The sequence below is a fragment of the Ceratotherium simum genome, chromosome 38 (assembly GCF_057802395.1).
Source record: "Ceratotherium simum simum isolate JZ-2026a chromosome 38, ASM5780239v1, whole genome shotgun sequence".
NCBI lineage: Eukaryota > Metazoa > Chordata > Mammalia > Perissodactyla > Rhinocerotidae > Ceratotherium > Ceratotherium simum.
The window spans coordinates 26,431,200-26,452,832 of record NC_141937.1 but is presented as its reverse complement, the minus strand read 5'-3'; the positions used below and the strand labels follow the sequence as shown (position 1 = coordinate 26,452,832).

At 49.7% G+C, this 21,633-nt stretch overlaps 1 protein-coding gene across 2 annotated transcripts in view; it reads left to right on the top strand.

Annotated features, from left to right (window-relative positions):
• The first annotated feature begins 4,717 nt into the window (after positions 1 to 4,717).
• Positions 4,718 to 21,633, top strand: part of ZC3H12D (zinc finger CCCH-type containing 12D) — a 30,785-nt gene continuing 13,869 nt past the window's right edge. The window contains exons 1-4 of one of the 2 annotated variants that reach the window (XM_087425222.1): positions 4,718 to 5,008; positions 8,841 to 8,931; positions 11,302 to 11,456; positions 12,973 to 13,348. In XM_087425222.1, the coding sequence (XP_087281348.1) occupies positions 13,044 to 13,348 (305 nt within the window). In that variant the 5' untranslated portion in view covers positions 4,718 to 5,008; positions 8,841 to 8,931; positions 11,302 to 11,456; positions 12,973 to 13,043. Of the gene's footprint in view, positions 5,009 to 8,840; positions 8,932 to 10,140; positions 11,457 to 12,972; positions 13,349 to 21,633 lie in introns of those variants that run through there. The other variant, XM_014795661.2, reaches the window with a different exon arrangement.

Here is a 21,633-nt window from a genome sequence, read left to right as displayed (position 1 = left end):
GTTTAAGTAGAGAATGTCTCCAGGAGCAAACACAAGGGCATCTGAGCCCTCGGTTAGCGAATCAGACACTAAACAATAGGGCAGTAAATTCAACAGCCAAGGTGGAGAGGGCGTAGAGTAAGTTCGAGAGTGTCCTGGAAGATCGTTACATTTCTTACCGTTGGTTGATAAGAGGGTCTGAGATCCTTCGAAAGTTAGACATCCTTCGGAAGGCCAGGCCCTTCTTGACGGGGCCAGTTTATCAGCCTTGAGCACTCGGAGACGGTCGGTTTTCCCAGGCTGGTAGCTTCAATGATGGCCCAGAAATGGAAGTCATTTTGTTTAGACACATTAACAAAACAGCCTTGGTGTGAAAGAACATATTAATGAATGATTCAATTAATTGTATTTTTAAAATGAAAATTCTTCCTAAAAGAAGCTTTTTCAGTTTTTCCTGAGCTGAGTTATTTCACCTTGAGCCTGAGTCCCAGCCGTGTGGATCATGTCCCGCTTCCTGTGCCTCTGAGCCTGTGCCTAGATTTTCCCTCCACCTGGACTGTCCCAGAGCCCCAGACTTCCCCTGGAACATGCCAACCTATCCTTTAAGGTCAACGGAGCCATCATGTCCTCCACAAGACCTCCTCTGCCTCGTCACACAGAGTCGGTACTTTGTCTTTGATGGAACCTCTAGTCTGGTGGTTCTGAACCAGTGGGACGCTTGACAAGGTCTGGGAACATGTTTAGTTGTCACAATGTGGGGGTTGTGCACTGGTATCCAGTGTGCAGAGACCAGCGATGCTGCTGACCCCCCTACATTGCCTGGGACAGCCCCACATGTCAATCACACCGAGGGTGAGAAGCCCCGCTTTAGTCTAACAATGACCGTGTGACCCTGACTCTTTGTTTACAACCAGATCTCCCCCCACTCAGGGGCAGAAACTTCGTTCAGTTGGTGCTTATGTTCTGAGCCCGCTGCCTGGTGTGAAATGAAATTGAAATGTACTCAGTTTTTATTGCCTTGATCCCTGCAGTTGTAAGATAACATCTCAGGTGGAACTCGGAGGAAGTGACACATAGATTTTATTTAATAAACTAAAATTGTTATTTTAAATTAGATAAGATTGGGCTAAGCCAATAGCAACTACAGTTAGATTATTGGCTAAGCCAATGTGACAGTGATAGCTACTTCCCCACTTGCTTCTGTGTGTGTTATGGGTGCACACATTCCTATTGATGACCCAGAGGGTTGTTGGTCTCTGCAGCCCTCTGACAATTTTTCAGTGTTTCGTGGGGGCTAGACTTTGCTACAATAAGTTTTAATAATCCTATTTCCATTTGAGTTTGTGCTTGTAGTAATAATAGCCATCTAATATATGCCAAGTGCTGTTCTAAGCACTTTATATGCAATAATTTAATTCTGTGAGATGGAGATGATTATTATCCCATTTTATATATGAGGAAACCAAGGCCCAGAGAGGTTAAATAATTTGCTCAAGGTTGCACAGATAATAAGTGGCAGGACAGTCTGATCTTGAGTCATGACACCAAACTGCCTATCCTAATAAGCTTAGATCCTTTCTCACACCATTTATCAAAATAAATTCCAGATCATGATTAAAGACCTGATTATAAAAAATAAAAACTTACAACTTTATAGAAAATATGGGAAAATATCCTTACAGTCTCAGGATGGGGAAGGATTTCTCAAACAAGGTTCAAAAAGTACAGACAATGAAGGAAAAACCAGTAGTTTTGACAACACAGAAGTAAAAACGTCTGCAGTCCCCCAAATATCATAAACAAAGCTAGAAGACAAGTGTTAGACTGGGAGCAGATAGTACAAAAGATAAAGGATTAGTATGAAGAGCATATAAAGATCAATACCGATTAATAAGAAAAACTACACATAGGAAAACAGACACTGGAGAAAAAAAGGAGGAAAACTGCACAGAAAATAAACATATGAAAAGATCCTCAAGTTCACTAGCAATCAGGGAAGTGAAAGTTACAGTAACCATGAGAAATGATGTACCACTTCTCACGCATCAGCTTGGCCAAAAAGCAAAATGTCCCACATGCTCAAATGTTGGCAAGGAGGTAGAGAAACGAGAACGCCCACGGGGCTGGTGGAAGAATCGGCGGAGGCGTGTCCGCGCCACGCTGCAGATGCTGACACTCCGTCTTAGCTCACTGAGAACACAGATTATACAATAAGAGACTGTTCTTGGAGCTCACTGATGGAGACAGAGGGGAGGCTTGACCTGGGTCCGGCAGTGGGCTTCCAGGGCTCCAAGAACCCCTGAAACAGCACCCCCCCAGCACGTGTCCTCCATCTACGCCTTTGTGCCTTCCTCCCTGTGGAGAGTCTGTATCCACACGGTTAGGATCCACTGTCTCAACAGCCCCAGCCCGCTTCCTGAAAACACAGACCTCTGTCCCACCGCAAGGGCCAGAGTGAGCAGAAATAGCCTCAAGGCAGATTCGACACCAATTTTAAACAGAGTGGAAGAGGGGAGTGTGCCAGGCCTGCTGTCCCTCTCTCTTCTCAACACTTGAGTAGCTTTTAGAGAAGTGTAGACACGTGCCAATGACACTGCAAGCTGGGAGCTGCTGCCTTCTCTGAAGTCCCTCATAGGCGGAGTCCAGTTTGGGTCAGAGAGAGAATAACTACAGTTGTTACCTCTGGCAGACCTTATTTCTTGTTCAAGAGGGAATAAACAGCCTAACTAGGGGTTTCATTCTTTCTGCTTCTGAGTCAAGGCAGCTAAGTCGTTTTAGCTGTGGAGGAATCAAGACGAGTTTCTCTAAATCACATACAGCAAAGGCACCATATGAGGGTTCTTTTTTGAGTGAGATGGCTGAACAACGATTTTTCTGGTCTAAATAATGTCTCCAAGATTTCAGACACAGAATTCTGGGGCCTCTGCCAAATCCTCATTTGTCTGATAGTTGAGCAGATTCAAATGCCTTTTTTGTGAAACAGTTTGGCCCTGGGGACTGAGGTCCCTGTCCTGTGCAGAAGAGCTGGTCAGCTGGGGTTGAATACAATGTGTAAGTGTAGTCAAGGTTCATTGCCCAGGTTCATCTTGTATTAAGTGCACAGCCTGGTGGCACTTGGCAGTCTCCTCAGAGAACTCCTCCCTTGGTTGGTTGCTATCCTATGCCTAAAAAAATTGTGGCTCAGTCATCTGGTATTTGGGAAATGGTCCAAGGAGCCCATTGGCAATATGTGCCTCTAAATTCTGTTGGTTTTTTCATATAGAACAAGGCTCTTGGACGACGTTAGCTCGTTTCCCCGTAAAACCCTCCCCTGAGTCCAGATGTAACAGCTCAGCTTTTACTGGGGCTTGGGGTGAAGAATGAGCATTTGAAGACCACCCCCCACCTCCGCCGATCTTCCATAGGACTAGAGCTGAAGATACTGTCTGCTGTGTTACTCAGCATAAGGATTTAGATTTCTTCTAAAATTTAAGACCAGGAAAATATTTCTTTCTCCTGAAAACCCTGCATGCTTTACTAGGGACTTGGGAGCTGAGATGCCACGGGTGTCCGTGTAAAGAGCGGATTTTGGAGCCCAAGGCCCTGGGTTCAATCCTGACTCAACTGCTTACTGAGAGAACTTGGACAGTGTACTCATCCTTTCTCAAACCCAATGAGCTCATCTCAAAAATGGGAATAATGCTTTCCATGCCATAGAGCTGCTGTGGGGATTAGAACACTTTGATGCAAAGTACAGAATACACTGGAAGTGCTCAACTGATGGTCATTTTTATTAGAAAATGTATTTTGCCAGACAATTCAAAGCTAGAATCAGTGCTCAGATAAAGTGAATTTTAATTTAGGTTCTAGTACAATGTTCTTTTTTCTTCTAATGATCTCTGATTGTCCTAATTTTTATTTTGATGATCCCATTCTCTATGTGTTTTAATATTCTAGACTGCCTCAAATCTTCTGTGGGAGGAAGATGGGGAATAGATGAAGAAGAGCAGCAAATTCCAGTTAACTTGTGTCTTTCTTATTTCCTTGGCGCCAACTCCCGGGTTCCAAACCCAGCTTGACCAACTGACTGTGTGTCCTTGAGTACGTCACTTTAGAGACACTGTCATTTGTTGGGGGGTGGGCTGCTGTGTGGTTTGTGTTCTTTCCTCTTATTCTGACCGCTCATGGGCATCCCCCAATGCAGGAATTCGACGCAGAATTTGGGGTCTGTTGCTCATACTCGCTGAGGCTGGCAGCAAGTGGGCGGCAGAATGCCGTGCTCCCCCTGCCACAGGGAGAGAGGAGCAACCATGTGCCCCATGCAAGGCTGCAGCGAGGAGAGACCAGGGTCGTGTTACCCCCAACAGAAGTGAGAGCCCTGGCTCCCCAGCCTGAAGACCTTGGTGACTTGCTTGGGGCTCTTTGTAAGGGAAGGTACACGGTCCTCCTCCACTCCTCCACCCCTGTGCACCCTTATCTATGCAGCCCTTTCTGTTCTCTCCCTCCCCTGACACTCTTCTCTCCTGCAAGCTGTATTTTTGTTTATGAAGTTGGGAGCACCTTCTCAGGAGCACCTGGGATCAGAAGCTCTTCTCAGCTGGAGGCACACGTGGGAACCTGGGACAGAAGTTCTCCCCCTCCGATTGTTAATGCTTTCGTTTTCTCTGACGCTCTCCTGGCTTTCCTGTGCAGCCAGCCCTTGCCCTTGCAGAGAGGTCGCTTTGCATGTGGTTGTTGAACTTTGATTCGGTGACTCATGCTGAGGCACAGGCTTCGTCTCCCTCCCTCATTTGGTTGCTTCTTCTTTTCATTTTTTTTCAAACCCCAAGCAAAACTACCTTTGCAGCTGAACGTGACTCTGGCATCCAGGAAGTGGAGCTCTGGCATGGAGCGGCTCCTAACGGCCGCACCGTCCAGCCCGGCTGCACTGCCCTGGCCTTGGTGACACCTGGCTAGCTGGGAGGAGAGCGGTGTGACAGCTTTGGGCTCCTGGGCGAGCTGAGGGGACTGCTGGCATCCACTGTGAAGGCTGCAGCGACACGCCCTGCTGGTGAGTGCATGTCCCCTGGTCATTAGTCAGTGTGACGAACACTGAGGAGACCTGGGTCCAGGGGTGGGAGGAGAGACAGAACATATGGGGGTGGGGGCAGGTCGGAGGACAGTTCTTGGAGGAATATTATCCTGAGCAATCTGATTTCCCACACCTTAAATTATTCTTAGTGCTCAGATAAAAAAATTAGGTAAGCATCTTTAATTTCCTTTAGGTGAAATCCTTGCTCATTTTAGCAATGTATTTAATTTCAAGATGGCTTTTGTGGGAGAAAGATGAATCAGAGGAGGCTCTTCAGTGTAAGTAAAAACTCCTGCTGTGGTCTTTGAAGGTGATTTAATTTTATGAAATCAGAAGGAGTAGGACCGGCAGGCACATTTTAAACCTGTCTGCACTCCTGAGAGCAACTTCTAGACTGGATGTTGATCTGTGGGGTCTAGTTTCCTGGCAGATCAGGAACATCTGGCAGCAGCCCCAAACACCATCTCTTCTAGAGGGCGGCTCTGTGGGCTTCCAGAAGCCTTAATCTGACGGCAGTGAAGGCAATTTTGGTGAATTCCCTGCAGCCATTAGAAACCCCCACCATGCCCCCAAGATTATGACCTGCTCTCCAAGGCCAGCTGATGCCAACCCAGGAGCTCCAGCAGCTGACACATGAATAGGTTGGGAGTGGAATGTAGTAGGGTGTTTTGTTTTTTTAAAACTTTGCTTCAGAGTTGCCCTGGGATATAGATCAGAGCTGTAAATACTTGTGTGCACACCCGAAGTAACCCACAGCAGTACAGCGCAGGGGACAAGTTCCAAGGAGAAATAAGAAGCCAGGCCAGTCCCCCCACGCTCACAGCAGCACTACGCACAGCAGCCAAAAGGTGGCAGCCACTCAAGTGTCCATGGACGATGAATGGTTAAACAGAACCTGGTCTAGACACACAGTGGAATAGTAATCATTGTGCCTTGAAGAGGAAGGAGCTTCTGACACACGCTACAACATGGATGAATCTCGAAGACGTTATGCTAAGTGAAATCAGCCAGTCACAGAAGGACAAATACTGTGTGATTCCACTTATATGAGGTCCCTAGAGTCATCAAATTCATAGAGACAGAAAGTAGAACGGTGGGTGCCCGGGGCCGGGGGAGGGATGTATTGGAAGTTAGTGTTTAATGGGGACAGAGTTTCCGTTTTACAAGATGAAGATGTTCTGGAAATGGAAGGTGGTGGTGGTTGCTTAATGCCACTGAACTGCAGTCTTAAGAATAGTTCAAATGTTAAATTTGAATAAATTATAATTAAAAATAATAATTCCCTTAAAAAAAAGGCCAGGCCAAAAACACAATTCTCACGGGCTGAAGATTTGCTTCTCTGCGACTTCCCCAAAATCTGTCAGCTCCACCGAGGTGCCCCAGCTCTGAGCTGAACCAGAGAACTTCTGTGTGGACTTGGCTTAGAAGAACTTTCTCCTGATCTCCGCGGGTGACTTCTGGTGGCTGTAATGTGGTGATTTCTCTGGAGTTGGCAAAGGTGACCCAGAACGGATTAGGGGGCCAGGGGCAATGTGTTGAATGCTCTCATTCGGAGGCCCTGGGTGGCACCCCCTGGCCTGGGTGACGGCAGGAGTCGCCGTCCTTAGGAGTCTGGTCTCTCGCATTTATTAGCTGTGGGAGACCTCTCTTTTCCTCAGTTTTCTCACCGGCAACATGAGTAACGAGGTAGCACTTTCCACCTCCAGGGCCGTTGGGATTTCCAAAGAAATACAAGGACAAGCCTTTTAACCATAGAGTCCTGTGCACATGTGAGCTACTGGTTTTCTCCACGTCTGATCTCGCTCATTTTCTCCTTCTTCGCTTTCTCTTTTATTCTTTTCCTTGGGCGCTCTTCCAGTCAGAGTTTACAGACCTTTTGCCTGGGGGCCCTCAACCTGGACTGACTGATTCTGGAAGGAGCAGTCTGATCTGATTCCCATTGTGTCACCCATGAAGCCCACCTTTCCTCCCCCCTCCCTTCCACGCTGTTGCGTTAGGCCGCCTCTAACTTTGGTTCAACCTGCACACATCGCCACAGTCGCCTGGACTGCTAACCAGCCAGAGGAAGGTGTTGCAGTGCTGAGCAGTGGAAGACTCCATGAGGAGACTTTCAAGATTTCCAAAGGGTTACTTGTCATCTGTGCTGTTTGTGACTTCCAGTCAAGATTGAGGAAGAAAACTAAAATGAAATTGCTCGTACTTTCAGGCTTTAAAAATAGGAAGGGAACAAAAGCTGCTGGCAGTGTGGCAGCTTGAAGACCGTCACATCTGAAGGGGAGGGTTGTGACCTGGGGGCCGGGGGAGGCTCCTGAGCACAGCCCCCCACCCCAGCTTTCTCCCTTATTTAGAAGCCTTAAAAGGAAAGGAAGCTGCTTTAAAAGTCTCGAGAGGGGAAAATGAAAAAGCCTCTGAAGTAGGTGAATTCTTTCAGTTAACTTTGTGTAACAACAGCTCTCCTGTCCCACGCGCAGGCTTTCAGAAGTCTCCTCAGAAAGGAGGAATTCCTCTGTGGGAATTCGAGGCTCCTGCGGAGACCTGCAGGGGACAGGGCTCGCGTGGCCCCCCACTCTCCCACCCCGGGTAAAGGCCCCATGGTTTTTCATTTTGAAAATGTTCGTGTTTCTGTCACACCAGAAGGCAAAGTTACAGAACAAACCTGGACTCCCCTCCTCGCTGTTACTTGTGACCAAAAAGTCACCAGACCCAGGCACACTGACCCTGAACACAGCTCAAAGCAATGCATTATTTTTGGCATCTACTTAGTGTCAGTCTCTCCCATTTACAAGCTATGTAACCTTTACTCTGTGTCACTCTGAGCCTCAGTCTCTTCACCCGTGAAGAGAGAATACTTTGATCTACCCTGTCTACCCACCAGGGATGATGGGAGGTTCCCGTAAAAGTCTCCACGTGAGAGTGATGTGGGAACAGTGAAGACCTGTGTGAATACGAACTTCGATGTTCATGCTGCCCGTGACCGTCTTTCTTCTCTTTCCTTCTCTCTCACTTGGGTTCCCTCTCTCATTTCTTTCTCCCTTTCCTCCTCTCTCTTCCCTTCTCTCTCTCTCTTCCAAACCAAAGAAGTGCTACAGAAGTGTGTGCATAGGCAGGGAGGAGTGGAGATGGGTGTGGAGCTGGGCCGTCAGGATTGGGAAGGCTTCTGGAGGATGTGACAGTGGGGTTAGGCTGGTGGAGGAGGGGCAGGTGCTGCAGGCAAAGGGAGGAGCCCCAGTGAAGGCCTGCGGGCCTGAGAGACCATGGGTCTTTGGGGGACAGAGAGGCTGGCCCGTTGGCTGGGTGTCCTCTTCCTGCATGGAGATTGGACCAATGCTGGACCTCAGCCCAAGGGGACGACTGTCCTGAGAGAGAAGGATTGGTCACTAGTCAAGGAGTAGAAGGTTAGGCTGGACCAGAGGTACGTGGCCAGTGAGAGTGGAAAGGGGGCCAGGCCCGAGGGTGAAGGGCCTTGACTCTCATACTGAGAAGTTGTGACATTTACTCTGTACAGGATGGTGGGACGTGGAAGTTTTGGGGGCATCATGGAAGTCTTTGATCGGTGAACTAACTTGATTAGAATTGTTGGGGGGGGCGTGTGGTGAGGACGCCCCCAGGAGCCCCCGCGAGAGGTGACGTGGCCCTTCTCCAACTTGCCCAGGTCTGTGAGGGCCTTTCCGGCCTCTCCTTTCCCCTCAAAGGACAGGAAGTCGCTCCTCACCTGTGTTTTGAAAGCACATTTTTCTAATCAAAAGTATTGTGTTTTTCATCATGACTTATGGCTTGTTGTTCACATTTTTTTGCCTGTTTTCCTGAATAGGTTGTGAAAGACTTGAAATTGGACTGCATATTGTTTTGTTTTGTTAGAGAACTGAGTCCTGGCACAGTGCCTGGTGTCCAGTGGGTCATCAGTAAGTATTTGTCACGTAAGTGAATGGCTGAATGAATGACGGTGGCGTGAGTGCAGAGGAGAGGGTGGTTATGGAAGATATCCAGAAAGCAGAATTAATGACCGCTCGGATGTAGACGTGAGGGAGATGGAGGAGTCAAGGGTGGCTTTGAGATGCCTTCTTGGGGCCTCTGCGGGATGCCATTCAGTGAGACTGGGAACCCAAGAAAAAAATGTTTGCGGAGGGAAGATAATTTCAGCTTTGGACATAATTAAAGAAAAATCTATTAAAGCCCTCAGATACACTAGGCACTGTGCCAGGTGCCGGTGATTCCGAGGCAAACAGGTTGGAATGTCCGTCACAGTTTCTTGAGAAATAGGTAAACGACAATTCAGTGCGTCATAAAAGAGGTGTGAGCAAAGTGCCTGGTGGCCGAGATGGCCAAGCCACCGCTTCTGTCTGTGAGTCAGGGACGATTGCTTTGAGTGGCGTTTGAGCTGAAGCTTGAAGCTTGCCAAACCAAAAAGAGCATTCTGGGTAGAGAGGAAAGCATATGTGCACAGTGATAGAACGTTCTGGAATGCCTGGGGAGCAGCGAGAGATTCAGCGTGGCTCTAGAGAAAGGGCAGGGAGGGCCAGTGGTGGGCAGTGAGGTGGATGGGGATCGGCTGCATCGTGACAGCCTGCTCAGGAATTTGGTCTCAATCTTGTAGTTAACACGGCGTTAGGAGATATTTCTAAGTGGGAGGTGACGTGGTCAGACTTGTTCTAGAGATGCGATGCTGGCTGCACATGGGGGCTGGGCCAGATGGGATTGAGGGAGGACACCCATCAGGAGGCTGTTGCTACACATACCCATTAAGGTATGGGGTGAAGAAGTTGGGATTAAGACTTGGGTGGGGCAGGTGGGCAGTAAGAGGGTGTGAGAGGGACAGACTGAGGAAGGAAAGTCATTGGGCCTCTGTCCTGGGGCCCTGGGTGACACGTCTGTAGGCCACCTACATGGAACCATCTACCTGGAGATACCTAATGGAAAGCTCTGGATTTAAGAAGAAACTTGTTGGTTTCAGAACCTCTTTTCACTCTTAAAAACTCTTAAGGACCCCAAAGAGCTTTTGCTTATGTGGGTTATATCTGTCAACATGTACCTTATTAGAAACTAAAACTAAGACATTTAAAAATGTTCATTTATTTTTAAATAATAAGTCAATTACATGAATATACACCATATATTTTTATGAAAAATAACTCCATTTTCCAAAACCAAAAAATGTGCCAGAAGACTGGCACCGATTTGCATTTTTGCAAATCCCTTTAATATCTGGCTTAATAGAAGACAGCTGGATTCTCAGATCTGCCTCTGCATTTTGCAATATCATGTGACATGTGGTCTCTGGAATACTCCATGGTACACTCGTGAGGGGAAGAGAGTGAAAAAAGCAAATTACACCTTCGCATTATTATGAAAACAGTTTTTAGAGGCCGGCCCAGTGGCGCAAGCGGTTAAGTGCGCGCACTCCGCTGGGGCGGCCCGGGGTTCGCCAGTTTGGATCCCGGGCGTGCACCGATGCACTGCTTGTCAAGCCATGCTGTGAGGGCATCCCATATAAAGTAGAGGAAGATGGGCACGGATGTTAGCCCAGGACCAGTCTTCCTCAGCAAAAAAGAGGAGGAGTGGCATCGGATGTTAGCTCAGGGGTAGTCCTCCTCACAAAACAGAAAACAGTTTTTACTGTGCAGACTCCCTGAAACGGTCTTGGGAACCACAAAGTTTCCCGGGAACACACTTTGAGAACCACTGAAGTAGACTCAGCAAATGTCTGGTGAATGACACCATTCTGAGTTCCCATAGCCCTTTATTCAACAGCGAGCATGGCATTTATTTCACAGATTTATACTGTGTGTGCGGCTGCTTAGCAAGAGGTCTGAGCTGGAAGTGTGGGTGTGGGCTCGTGGATAGAGGGGCTGGTGGAGGGCATGAGCCTGGAAAGATGTTCTGGGTGGGACCCCATCATTGAACAGATGAGCAGAGGCTAAGGAACGAGCTGGAAAGACTTAGGAGGAGACTCAGGCCACGTTGGACAACCTAAGAGAGAAGCGAGTTTCAAGGAGGAGGTAGTCCAAAACTTTTTGATTTACAATAACAAGTAAGGGAGTGGTCCACAGTGTTGAAAGAAGCAGAGAGGTTGTGTGAAGCAAGGAATGTGGAGATGCTGTTGGATTTGGCAGTCAGGAGGTCACTGGCGGCCTCGAGAGCAGTTTCGGTGTTTCTGCAGTCAGTGGGCCAAGGCGGAGTGGGGGGGTGACGAGTGGGGGCCGCAGCAGAGGCCTGGGGGCTGGCCGAGAAACGCCCGTCACCTGCCAGACCCAGTCATTGTTAGTTCTGTGCAGGTTCCAGCACCACGGGGAGAGGCCCTGCAAGAGAATGGGAAGCCGAGCTGGGAACCGAGAAGAGAGACGGGAATGCTGCGGAAGATTCCAGTAGGAGACTAGGATCTGAAGATAAAGAACCTGTGATACTGAGAAGGGATGGAGTGAAAAGACAGGTGTGCTCGAATGTTCTTGGAGCATGACTTGTGACAGGGAAAAATGGAAGACGGTCTAAGTTTCCATCATTTGGCAAATGGTTCAACACCACTCACTCATTCATTCATTCATTCAACCAATATGCATTAAGGTTCAGCTGTGCCAGGCTCCATTCTAAATGCTGGGGTTACAGTGGGCAGCAGGACAGATGAACTGGCACGGAGAGATTTCCAAGATGCATTTTAATTAAGAAAAGCAAGTTGCTGAACAATACATACAACACGACACTATTTATGTAAAAACAGACCCCGTAAAACGATGTATGTGTGTACCTACTAGATGTGCAAATGAATGCATAGAAGAAGCAGTGGAAAGCATGCACACAGGAGAGGCAAGTGGGGTTCAGGGTGTGCATGGAGAGACATGATATCCTTTTACTCTTTATACTTCTGCAGTGTTTCCATTTTTCACAGAAAATATATTTTCCTGATTCTTTCTGTATTTTAAAATGTTTTTTGAAAGATGTGGGTCTTTGTGAGTACAAAAGAGAGAGGGACCCAGTCTGTCCAGGGTGTTCCTATTGGTTTAATCATCTTTTTTGTAAACGTCTGTCAGGCTGTAGCCCCCCAGCCCCCGCCCGGCTGGACAGGATCAAATTTGGGTTAGGGCTTTCTATTTTAGGGGTTCAGTCTGGTCTGACTTAATTGCCAGGGAAAGCCGTGCCAGTGCACAGAGCTGAATTTGGGTCCAAAGTTTACGTTTCTGGGAATACAGTTCCCCAGGGAGCATTTTCCCCAGTTTAAGCTGAGGAGCTGTGTTAGTTTGCGAGGGCTGCTGTAACAAAATACCACAGACTTGGTATTTATGACATATATTTATATTTTATTTATTATTATTGTTGCCTCACGGTTCTGGAGGCTAGAAGTCCGAGATCAAGGTGCTGGCAGGGTGGTTTCTTTTGAGGCCTCTCCTTGGCTTGTAGACGGCCGTCTTCCCCTGGTGTCCTCACATGGTCTTCCCTCTGTACCCATCTGTGTCCAGACCTCCTCTTCTTATAAAGGACGCCAGTCATGTCAGATCACAGCCCACCCTAACGGCCTCATTTTAACTTAATCACCTGATTAAAGACTCTGGCTCCACATGCAGTCACATTCTGGGGGATGGGGGGTTAGCGCTTCAACCTGTGAATGTGGGGGACACAATTCAGCCCATGACAGAGCCTCGGAAACTCTCCTTTGGCCGGTGTACAAATGTCCCGAGTGCTGGGCGGCCTGCTCAGCTGCCCTGTGCCTGCGCCCGGTGACCCTGCAGGGTGCGTGTGGGGTGCAGGCCTCGTGCACTAGTAAAAGCAGGGTGACTGCATCTGTGGCTCCACAACCACACTGAGCAACTGAAAGTCCCCAAGGGGACCAGGCGTCGACATGATTTCCTGACAGATAAGGCGGGGCGGGAGCGTGCATAATTTGCCCTCGGTAACCCGCCGGCCTCCAGGCCAGGCTGCCCAGAGAACGCCTGATGGGTGCTCTTTCTCTTTAGCTCATGCCGGTGCTGCTCTGCCGGGAGGAAACCGGGGCCAGGACCCTCGCCAGAGGCCCGGCGGGCACAGCATGGAGCGCTCGAGCAAGATGGAGTTCTTCCAGAAGCTGGGCTACAGCCGGGAGGACGTGGTCAGGGTGCTGGGCAAGATGGGCGACGACGCCCTGGTCAACGACGTGCTGCAGGAGCTCATCCAGACCGGCAGCCGCCCTGGGGCCCACGAGGCCAGCGCCGGGCCCCTGCTCGTCCCCAGGGGCTCCTGCGGGACCCCCGACTCCGCCCAGTGTGTGCTGGGGGCCGAGCTGGAAGAGGAGTGCGGAAGCCCAGCCAGCTCCTTGCGACCCATAGTGATCGACGGCAGCAACGTGGCAATGAGGTAGCTTTCTTCACCCTGTAGCAGTGGGATGGGAGGAGAACTGTCCCTCTTCTCGGTGGTTTGGTCCAAAGAGCTTTGGGGCCAAGGAATGGGGCTTTGAATCCCTGTTCCATCCCTTAGTAGGCTGTGTGGCCTTAAGTAAGTCACTTAACCTCTCTGAGCCTCACTTTCTCCGTCAGTAATGAAGGTAGTTGTAAGCATTGGAGCTACACAAAATGCCTAGGACAGTGCTGGACACAGAGGAGGTGTTCCATAGGTGCTGGCTACTATCATATGAGCCCAGAGAGAGGCCCTCTCGGAGGAAGGCTGTGGGTGATCAGGGAGGAGCCTAGGGCTGGGCCTTGGCAGGTGCGCCTTCTTGTCTGGAGCCGTCTCGCGCCAGCTGCGTGACTCTGGGAAAGCCGTGCTACCTCCGTCTTCTCTTCTGTGACGCAGCCGAGAGATACAGCTCTTGTATCTCTCATAACCTCCCTCAGGGTTATGAGAATCGGGTGGGAAAACGTGCTGGGACTTGAATGCATTGGAAGCCCTCTGCTGGGGTTGCTGGGGGGTGGGTGGTGGTGTTGGGGTTCCTGAGCTAGGTCTGAGAGGTGTGCTTGGGGCCGCTGAGCTGCAGACATGGTTGTTAGTATTTGTTTATTGGCGTCTCTGTGTGTTTCGGTGACGAGAGCATCATGCCCCGCCTTGTCATCCTTCCTGGCCTGGCCACATTCAGCTGTGAGAGAATCTGCAGCCTCACCCACACGCCCCACTGGGCGAGGAGAAGGCTTTGCCCAACCAAGGGCATTCATCTACTACTTGGCTCCGTTGCAGCTGAGCAAAGGGCGGACCATAGGAAATCAGCCAGTCACTCACAGCTGTCAGTAGATGCATTTCCCTTTTCAAAAGCTGAGCCGTGGGTGGGAATCAAGAGAAGCAGTTTATCAGCAGCCCTGAATGTGTGAAAAGGGCATCTTTTGGCTGACAGGCCGAGCAGTTTTTTCTGGCGATTTGTGCTAACTTTGGGGCACTGCGGGCCATTAGTTTCGGATGGTTCAACCCAGGATGGCTGTTCCTAGCTGCCCTGCCTGTTGTGCACTGAGAGGGTTCCTTCAAGTTTTAGCCGGGTCTCCCTGGCTTGGTCATGTCCGCAGGTGAGGGAGCCCTCCCTTCTCCCTGGGGCTTAGAGCTGGCCCTCATCCTCACACGTGCCCCGTGGAGGCACCAGACAGGCGAGCCTATGAAATCCTGCTTAATTCAGGATCTCTGGGGGAGTTAAAGGGATTTTAAAGAATCCAGTAGGTTCTGAGGGTCCTGGAGAGAAAGTCTGAGGGGGGCCTGGCCTCTGTCTGGTCTGGATGAGGCACCTCTCCTTCTGAGCATCAACAGAAAGAGATTTACATTCATATCTTACATCTTTGAATATAAGATGATGTTGCTTAAATTGAAGACCTTTCCAGCCCTAAGATTATATGAGCTCTGGGATTCTAGATGAAAAGAGCAGAATGCTGTAGTGTAAAAAGACTACTTCAGGTGCCACAGGAAGGTGTCGGCATTCTCTCTTTGGGGACCAGATGTTCTTCAGGAATTGTTATGATACGGTGGTGGTGGAAGGTTTTCTTCTGATGAAAGTCTCTGTTGTTACTTGGAATTCAAACTTAAACCACATCCTCTATTTGCACATGGCCATGATGTGTTCTGGGTAAGTCCATTTAGTCCCATGCCCCCCACCTCCCACAGTTGTAATCAGTTTAATCCCTTCATGCTCAATCTGTGTGGGTGACAAATGGAAACCATCACGAGTGAAGAATGTGTCAGAACATAAATGCTTTCATACACTTGCTGCCTAAAATTCACCTCAGTTAACCAGAACACGTATGTCCATATGTCTTCTCAGTGTCTACACACACACACAAACATTCCCCCCATCCCCTGGATCCCCGTAGTTAGGAAAAAGAGATGAATTGCACAACCACCACCTGATGGTGGGACTAAATTTGTTCAAAGGAAAGTCTGGGAGGGAGTTGGGGTCTGAGGTTCAGCCCCATCCTCTGCTCCTTCTCCTACAATCCTGCCTACTGGGTCCTCCAGCCAGAGTTTCAACAGGACCCATGACCCTCAGGCTCTGCCAGACCCTCAGTTGTGAAGGATGGATCTGAGTGTGGGGCTCAGCCTTTAGAGAGAATGGATGGATGAAACCTAATGTGGTGTCTAGTTATTATCTGTTGACATCAAAACTCAACTAACCTCAGAAACATGGTTTCAAAAATTCTCCTAGGCTGAGGTTTTGTAGTATTGCAGACACGGCTGTTCTCTGGTTTTGAAGATGGTCCTGCCTCGTGTGCTGTATGGTCCTGGTAGGGGCAGAGGGGAGCTTAAAAGACAGATTGGGACACATGGCCCTTCTGTCCTGAGCACATGAGGAGTGTCTTCTGTTGACAGCAGCATCCTCTAGGGTGCCTGCTGCCAGATGTGGCTCTGTCCCCTGGAGCCTGGGGCAGCTTCTGCCTTTGCTCACAGAGAACAACAGCCTGACTTTTCAGGGACAGTTTTTTCCCCCTTGTCTTTGGGAAGCTGTGTTTCAGTGGATCCTTAAAGACCAAAATCTATATTAGTTTCCTATTGCTGCAGTAACAAATGACCACAAACATGATGGCTTAAAATAACACAAATTTGTTGTCTTATAGTTCTGGAGGTCAGAGTCCAGCATAGATCTCCCTGGGCTAAAATCAAGGTGTCGGCAGAGCTGAGTTCCCTTCTGGAAGCTCTAGGGGATGATATGTTTTCTTGCCTTTTCTAGCTTCTAGGAGTCACCTGAATTCCTTGGTTCACGGCCCCTTCCATCTTGAAAGCCAACAATGGCCTGAAATGATATACAGAATGTGGAATGTGTATACATATAGGTATTTCTCTGGGGAGAAGATTCACAGCTTTCGATAGATACTGGACGAGTCTGTGACGCCCATATGTAAAGAACCACTGACGTAGAACGAGAAATTATAGGTGATGTCATGCTCCATGGGAGGCAGTAAGCTATGTGTCCTCTGTCAGCACAGAGAATGTTAGAGCCGGCCATCAGTCCTTCATCTGACCCTCTAGGTTGAGAGAGGAAGAAACACAGGAAGGGAGTAGGTGGGCTCGGCCAAGGTCAACACTGGCTCCATCAGACCCCGGCCTCCAGCCCTGTGTTCCTGCCATGTCAGCCAATGTAGAAGTTTCCAGGGGCTTCTCTCCCCAGAGCTTCAGAATGTGTAGCCCAAGGCTGTTTGTAGTGGCTAAACCCAGTGGGCCCTGGGTAACCGCTCTCTGGAGCTCACAGCATGGGCCCCTGGCCAAGTGCTTTTTAAAAGAAGTGGGAACATGCTTGTTCGGAGCACACAACAGTTGGCCTGTGTTATGAAACATGTTTGTCCTTAAGTCATTTAAATAGAACCACACCACCAAATTAAAAAAACCCTCTGTCTCCTCATTGTAACGACAAAAGCAGTCCATTTGGCTCTTATGAGGAGGACTGACGGCTTCATTTATCAATTCATAAGTGGTGGGTCAACTTCAATAATTCTAGGTTGCAGTGTGGGGAAATACATAAGACAGGGACCTGGGAAACCAGATCTTATGCTTGCCCGTAGTTTTGCTGACTCTCACTGTATTTCACGTAGGAAACCAGGGAGGTCAGAAGCAGTAGATGGAACATGGGGGTTATTGTTCAAAAACCCTAGTTCTGACTTCTAGCCTGGAGCTGCCCAATAGAACTCCCTGCGATGATGGAAGGTTCTGTACCCGTGCTGTCCATCACAGGGGCCACTTGGGGCTACCGAGCATTTGAAATGTGGCTGGTGCCACTGAGGAGCTGAATTTTACATTTTATTTCTTTTGCACTAATTTGAATTTATGCGTCAATAGCCACACGTGGTAAGTGCCTGCGTATTGGTCTGCACAGTTCTGGCTTTTCAGCTTACCAGCTGTGTGACCTCGCGTGAGTCACCTGACTTTTTTGAGCCCCTGTTTAGACAATTAAGAGGTTGGGTTAGGGCCGGCCCCGTGGCTTAGCGGTTGGGTGCGCGTGCTCTGCTGCTGGCGGCCCCGGTTCGGATCCCGGGCGCGCACCGAGGCACTGCTTCTCCGGCCATGCTGAGGCCACGTCCCACATACAGCAACTAGAAGGATGTGCAGCTATGACATACAACTATCTACTGGGGCTTTGGGGGGGGAAAAAATAAATAAATAAAATCTTTAAAAAAAAAAAGAGGTTGGGTTAAATAACAATAATCTCAAATGGCTTTTCACCTCTAACATTCTAGGATTCAAGGTGATTATTTTATGCATGCGTGAAAGAAAGAAATGCATTTTTTTTCGTGAAGGAATTTCTGTTCTTCTGCAGAGGTTCAGAGAGAGTAAGTAAGTTGCTCAAGGTCACAGAGCAATGAGTGCCAGGCGCTGGATTCAGAGCCCTTTTCAAAGCCTTGCATTACCTCCAGCATCACATGCCTCTGGCTTTCCCCCCGCCCAGCCTTGAAAAGGGTCTCGGGGGAGACCCTGACCCCGTATTCTGGGGCCAGAGCCTGCTTGTGTTGACCAGAGCCCTTCCTGAGCAGGATAAGCCCCGAACTTGGACTTGCCTGCTGCAGACAGGATGCGCTAGCCCCCCACTCCCTCTCCAGGGGCCCAGGTGCTCTTCGCGGGACTGGTCCCCAGGAAACCACTCCTGCTGCCGCCAACCTGCTGGGAACCCCCAGGGCGTCACAGGTGCAGCTATTGGTGGCCCTGACTGGCTAGCAGCATAGAGACTCACTTCCACGCACAATCCCTACCCTTCAAGGTGTGTGTGTGTGTGTGTGTGTGTGTGTGTGTGTGTGTGTGTGTGTACATGAGAGGGAGATGTGAGCTGAATACACTTGACCTTAAGGTAAATGTCCAGCAGGTTCTAAATAGAAGGTGGCTCTCGTTGAAAGCAGGTTAAAGCTGCATTCTGATGTCTGGGAAGAACATTGACCCGCACGTGTCAACTGCTGGCAGACTCACCAGTGCCCGCCGTGATCAGCATTCTGTAGGCAAATTTAGGAAAGGCGTGATTTGAAGGACTTCAGCTTAGGGGAAAACCACCTGATAATTTCACATCCTCTTACTGCTCCAAAGAAGGCTTTCATTTGAATGTGTCCTCATTTTGGGGTACAGGCTTTTCTGTTTGGGTGGTGCTTGTTTACGTTTTTAAACTCTTAGAAACTTCAGCAGAATAGGATTACCATGGGAGCTTTGCATCAGGCCCCTTGGGGGGTTACCGGTGGGAGGCGTCCTCCTGGGCTGGGGATCAGACCTGCTTCTGAGCCTCTGAACTCCCCCGACCAGCGCTGGTCCTGGGCTCCTACCTAAGTCTGAACCCATTTCTGCTTTGTAAGAGGAGGATGCCCAGAGCAGCCCCCACCCACCCGCTTTCTGCCCCCTGATTTGAGCTGGGGAGAGATCTCCTGGTAAGAAGAGCTATAAACTCCAATTTTGGAGTGTTTGCAGCTTAACCCCACGTCGAAACAGTGATGTCCCCTCACATCTCGAACCCTGAAGGGACAGTTTTGTGAGCCACTCACATCTGCGGGGACTTCTTGGACAGTAGTTGACCCTACAGTGGTGCTCCGATCAGATCTTCTAGTTACTGGAACTGTGGCTGCCCCAGGCACAGTTGTCATGTAGGCGAAATTTGCCCCAGGCACCCACCCACTTCCCCTTACCACCCTCCCTTTATTCAAAACCTCCCACTTCTGTTTCCTTTTCCCAGGGCCTGGTTCTTAGCTTGCTGCCTGATTAACTGGTTCGCAGGGACTGTTAATAAGCACTGAGGTCCCTCCCCAAACTCCAGCGTTTTAACAGCAGGTAACTTATGCTCCCGAGGAGCTGCTGTGTGGATCCCAGCGGCAGAGACTGGAGAGGAGCAGGAATAATGGAATAAGCGGAGATGGGGAGGGAGAGTTTGCAGCCCAACAGATCAGGCTCTGCGGTCTGCTGCTAGATCAGGGAGCTGGGCACATTGCTTTGCTGTAGTTTCCTCGAGGGTGAAGTGGGATGGAGGTCACTTCCTCAAGGGCTCGTTGTAACGATTAAATGAGGTACGTGTGCAGAGTGGCCCAGTACCCAGGACTCTCTATGAATATGAAAAATGAGCTCCAAGAAGCAGAGCGAGGTCTGCTGGTTCACTGCTCTCCGAGCACCCAGCACAGAGCCCGCCGAAGTAGACGTTCACAAATCAACGTTGGGTGAATGGAGGATCCACAAGTGAAGAGATACCTTTGGCTGGTGTCTTTCCCCTGTGTGCCGGGGAGTGGGCTCCCAGGGTGACCGGGGATGCTTTCTTGCCCGACTGCGAGCTCTGCTGGCTCCTAGAGACAGACTGCCATGTGGTGAGGAGGTGGCCCCTGTTTGAGTCATCAGTCCTGCCATTGCATGGGGCTTTCTGTGGTCAGAAGTGGCAACCCTGATGGGGTTTTGAGGTTGGTAAAAAAATGTGGCAAGGATTGGAAAATAGACAATCTTCACATCTCAGAAGAGACTGGAAGGCTCGTGAGGAGAGGTTGGAGTGGGGTGTGTGGGAATCCAGTTCTGCATAACACTAGACCTGAATGAAGATCTTCCCTTCCAGAGAGACCAGCTTAGCGGTTCTGGGGGTCAGCCCCTGACCTCCCTGTGCCTGGAGTCAGAGCTGGAAGGGAGAGCACTTCTTAGGGAGAGAGGAAGGTATTGGCTGCACCGATGTGCTGTGAGTGGTTGTGAGCTTGATCCTTCCTCCCTGGTCTTGGAGGCTCGTATCTGCCCTGTGGAAACTCCTGGCTAAGGGTCTGCCATCTTGGAGTCGTGTGTCAGATAGGCCTTATGGCCCGTTTTTGCTGCGTGAAGTTGATGGTGGCACCGTTCCTCAGCCCTTCTCTTCTTGAACTCCTGGACTGCCGACCCCCTGCCGTCCACATGCCCCTGGCCAGGGCCACTGCAGGCTGTGGTCCTGAGCAGAGTCACCAGAACCCGTTGCCGTGCTCACTTTTGCCCCCTCACAGGGGTTGGAGTCAGTCTCCTTCTCTCTCCCTCATCACTGAACGTGCCCCCTCCAGCCACACACCCATCAAAGGTGTTGGGGATGGATAGTTGGCTTTTGAACGGTTAAAAACAGATGTGTAGTCACAGAAAAGAGAACACTCAAGAAACAATTTTTAAAAGAATTGTGGTAGTGATATATTTACTTGAGAACTGACTGAAGATAGACTTTGCTGCAGCCAAGAGATGCATGTGTTAGGGGTGCGGTGGCAGTGGGGGTGTCATCCATTGTTCTGATGACTGCTCCAATGTGCACAGAAAGTAGACCTTATTTCCTATGATGGGTATAATCTCTTCCCCACCTTTTTAGGTAGCAGGGAGGGGCAGACCTAAACTTGCCGATTTGTGGCATCTCAGTGTCTCCTGTCTTCTGGACGACTCAGGGTTCATATTTCCTCTCCCTCCCCCGCTCCTCTCCCAAATGGCATCTGGGGGCTTTGAGACCTGGTGTGGGCTGGGAGAGGGGTTCTAGAACCCTCCTATGGCTCTGCTGGAGAGTGGTTAGGCTGGTCTGACTTCCGGAATGGTGACCATGGAGAGGTCATTGGTCCCACTTGGCTTTTGGGGAGCCATGCTAGCTTAAAGTGCTGTCTTCCTCACGGGGACCTGTTTGTCCATCCCCAGGCCTCAGATGATCCACCAGACCTGGGACATGCAAGGGATCCAGGGCTGTTGCTTCCGGTTCACCTATCCACCACTTTCCTCCCAGGCACCCGCATCCCTGCGGGATGCTCCACCCGCTGAAACCAGGATTTCTCCGAGAAGCTTACAGCCCACCCAGGCTGTGCTGAGAGACAAGCCTTCAGCCGCCTCTTCACACCCATCTTGTTTTTGCATCTCCGCCTCCCCTTATGGCTCAGTGGGGTGGAGCAGGTGTCGGGGTGCGGGGGTAAGGACCCTGTGAATGACCTCCTCCTACTTCCTCCAGCTCCTTTTTTTTTTCAATTTCCACTGGGGAGGAAGGAGCTGGCTTTCCACTTCCTCTTCCTTTTTACCGCAGACAGCCCCATTGATATTTTCCCCTTGCTGTTTGCATATGCCTCACAGCTCAGCCTCAGTGGCCAAAGGCATGTTTTCTCTAAACTGGAAGGCACTCAGATCTAGGTGGCAAGGCCTGGTTCCTGATACGTTCCGGAGGCTCAAGGGGTTTCGAGTTCTCTCGTATTTCCACAAAGCCTGACTTCCAAAACTGTTGGTTATTGTTTCCGAAGACTTCCTTTTTCTCTTTATCA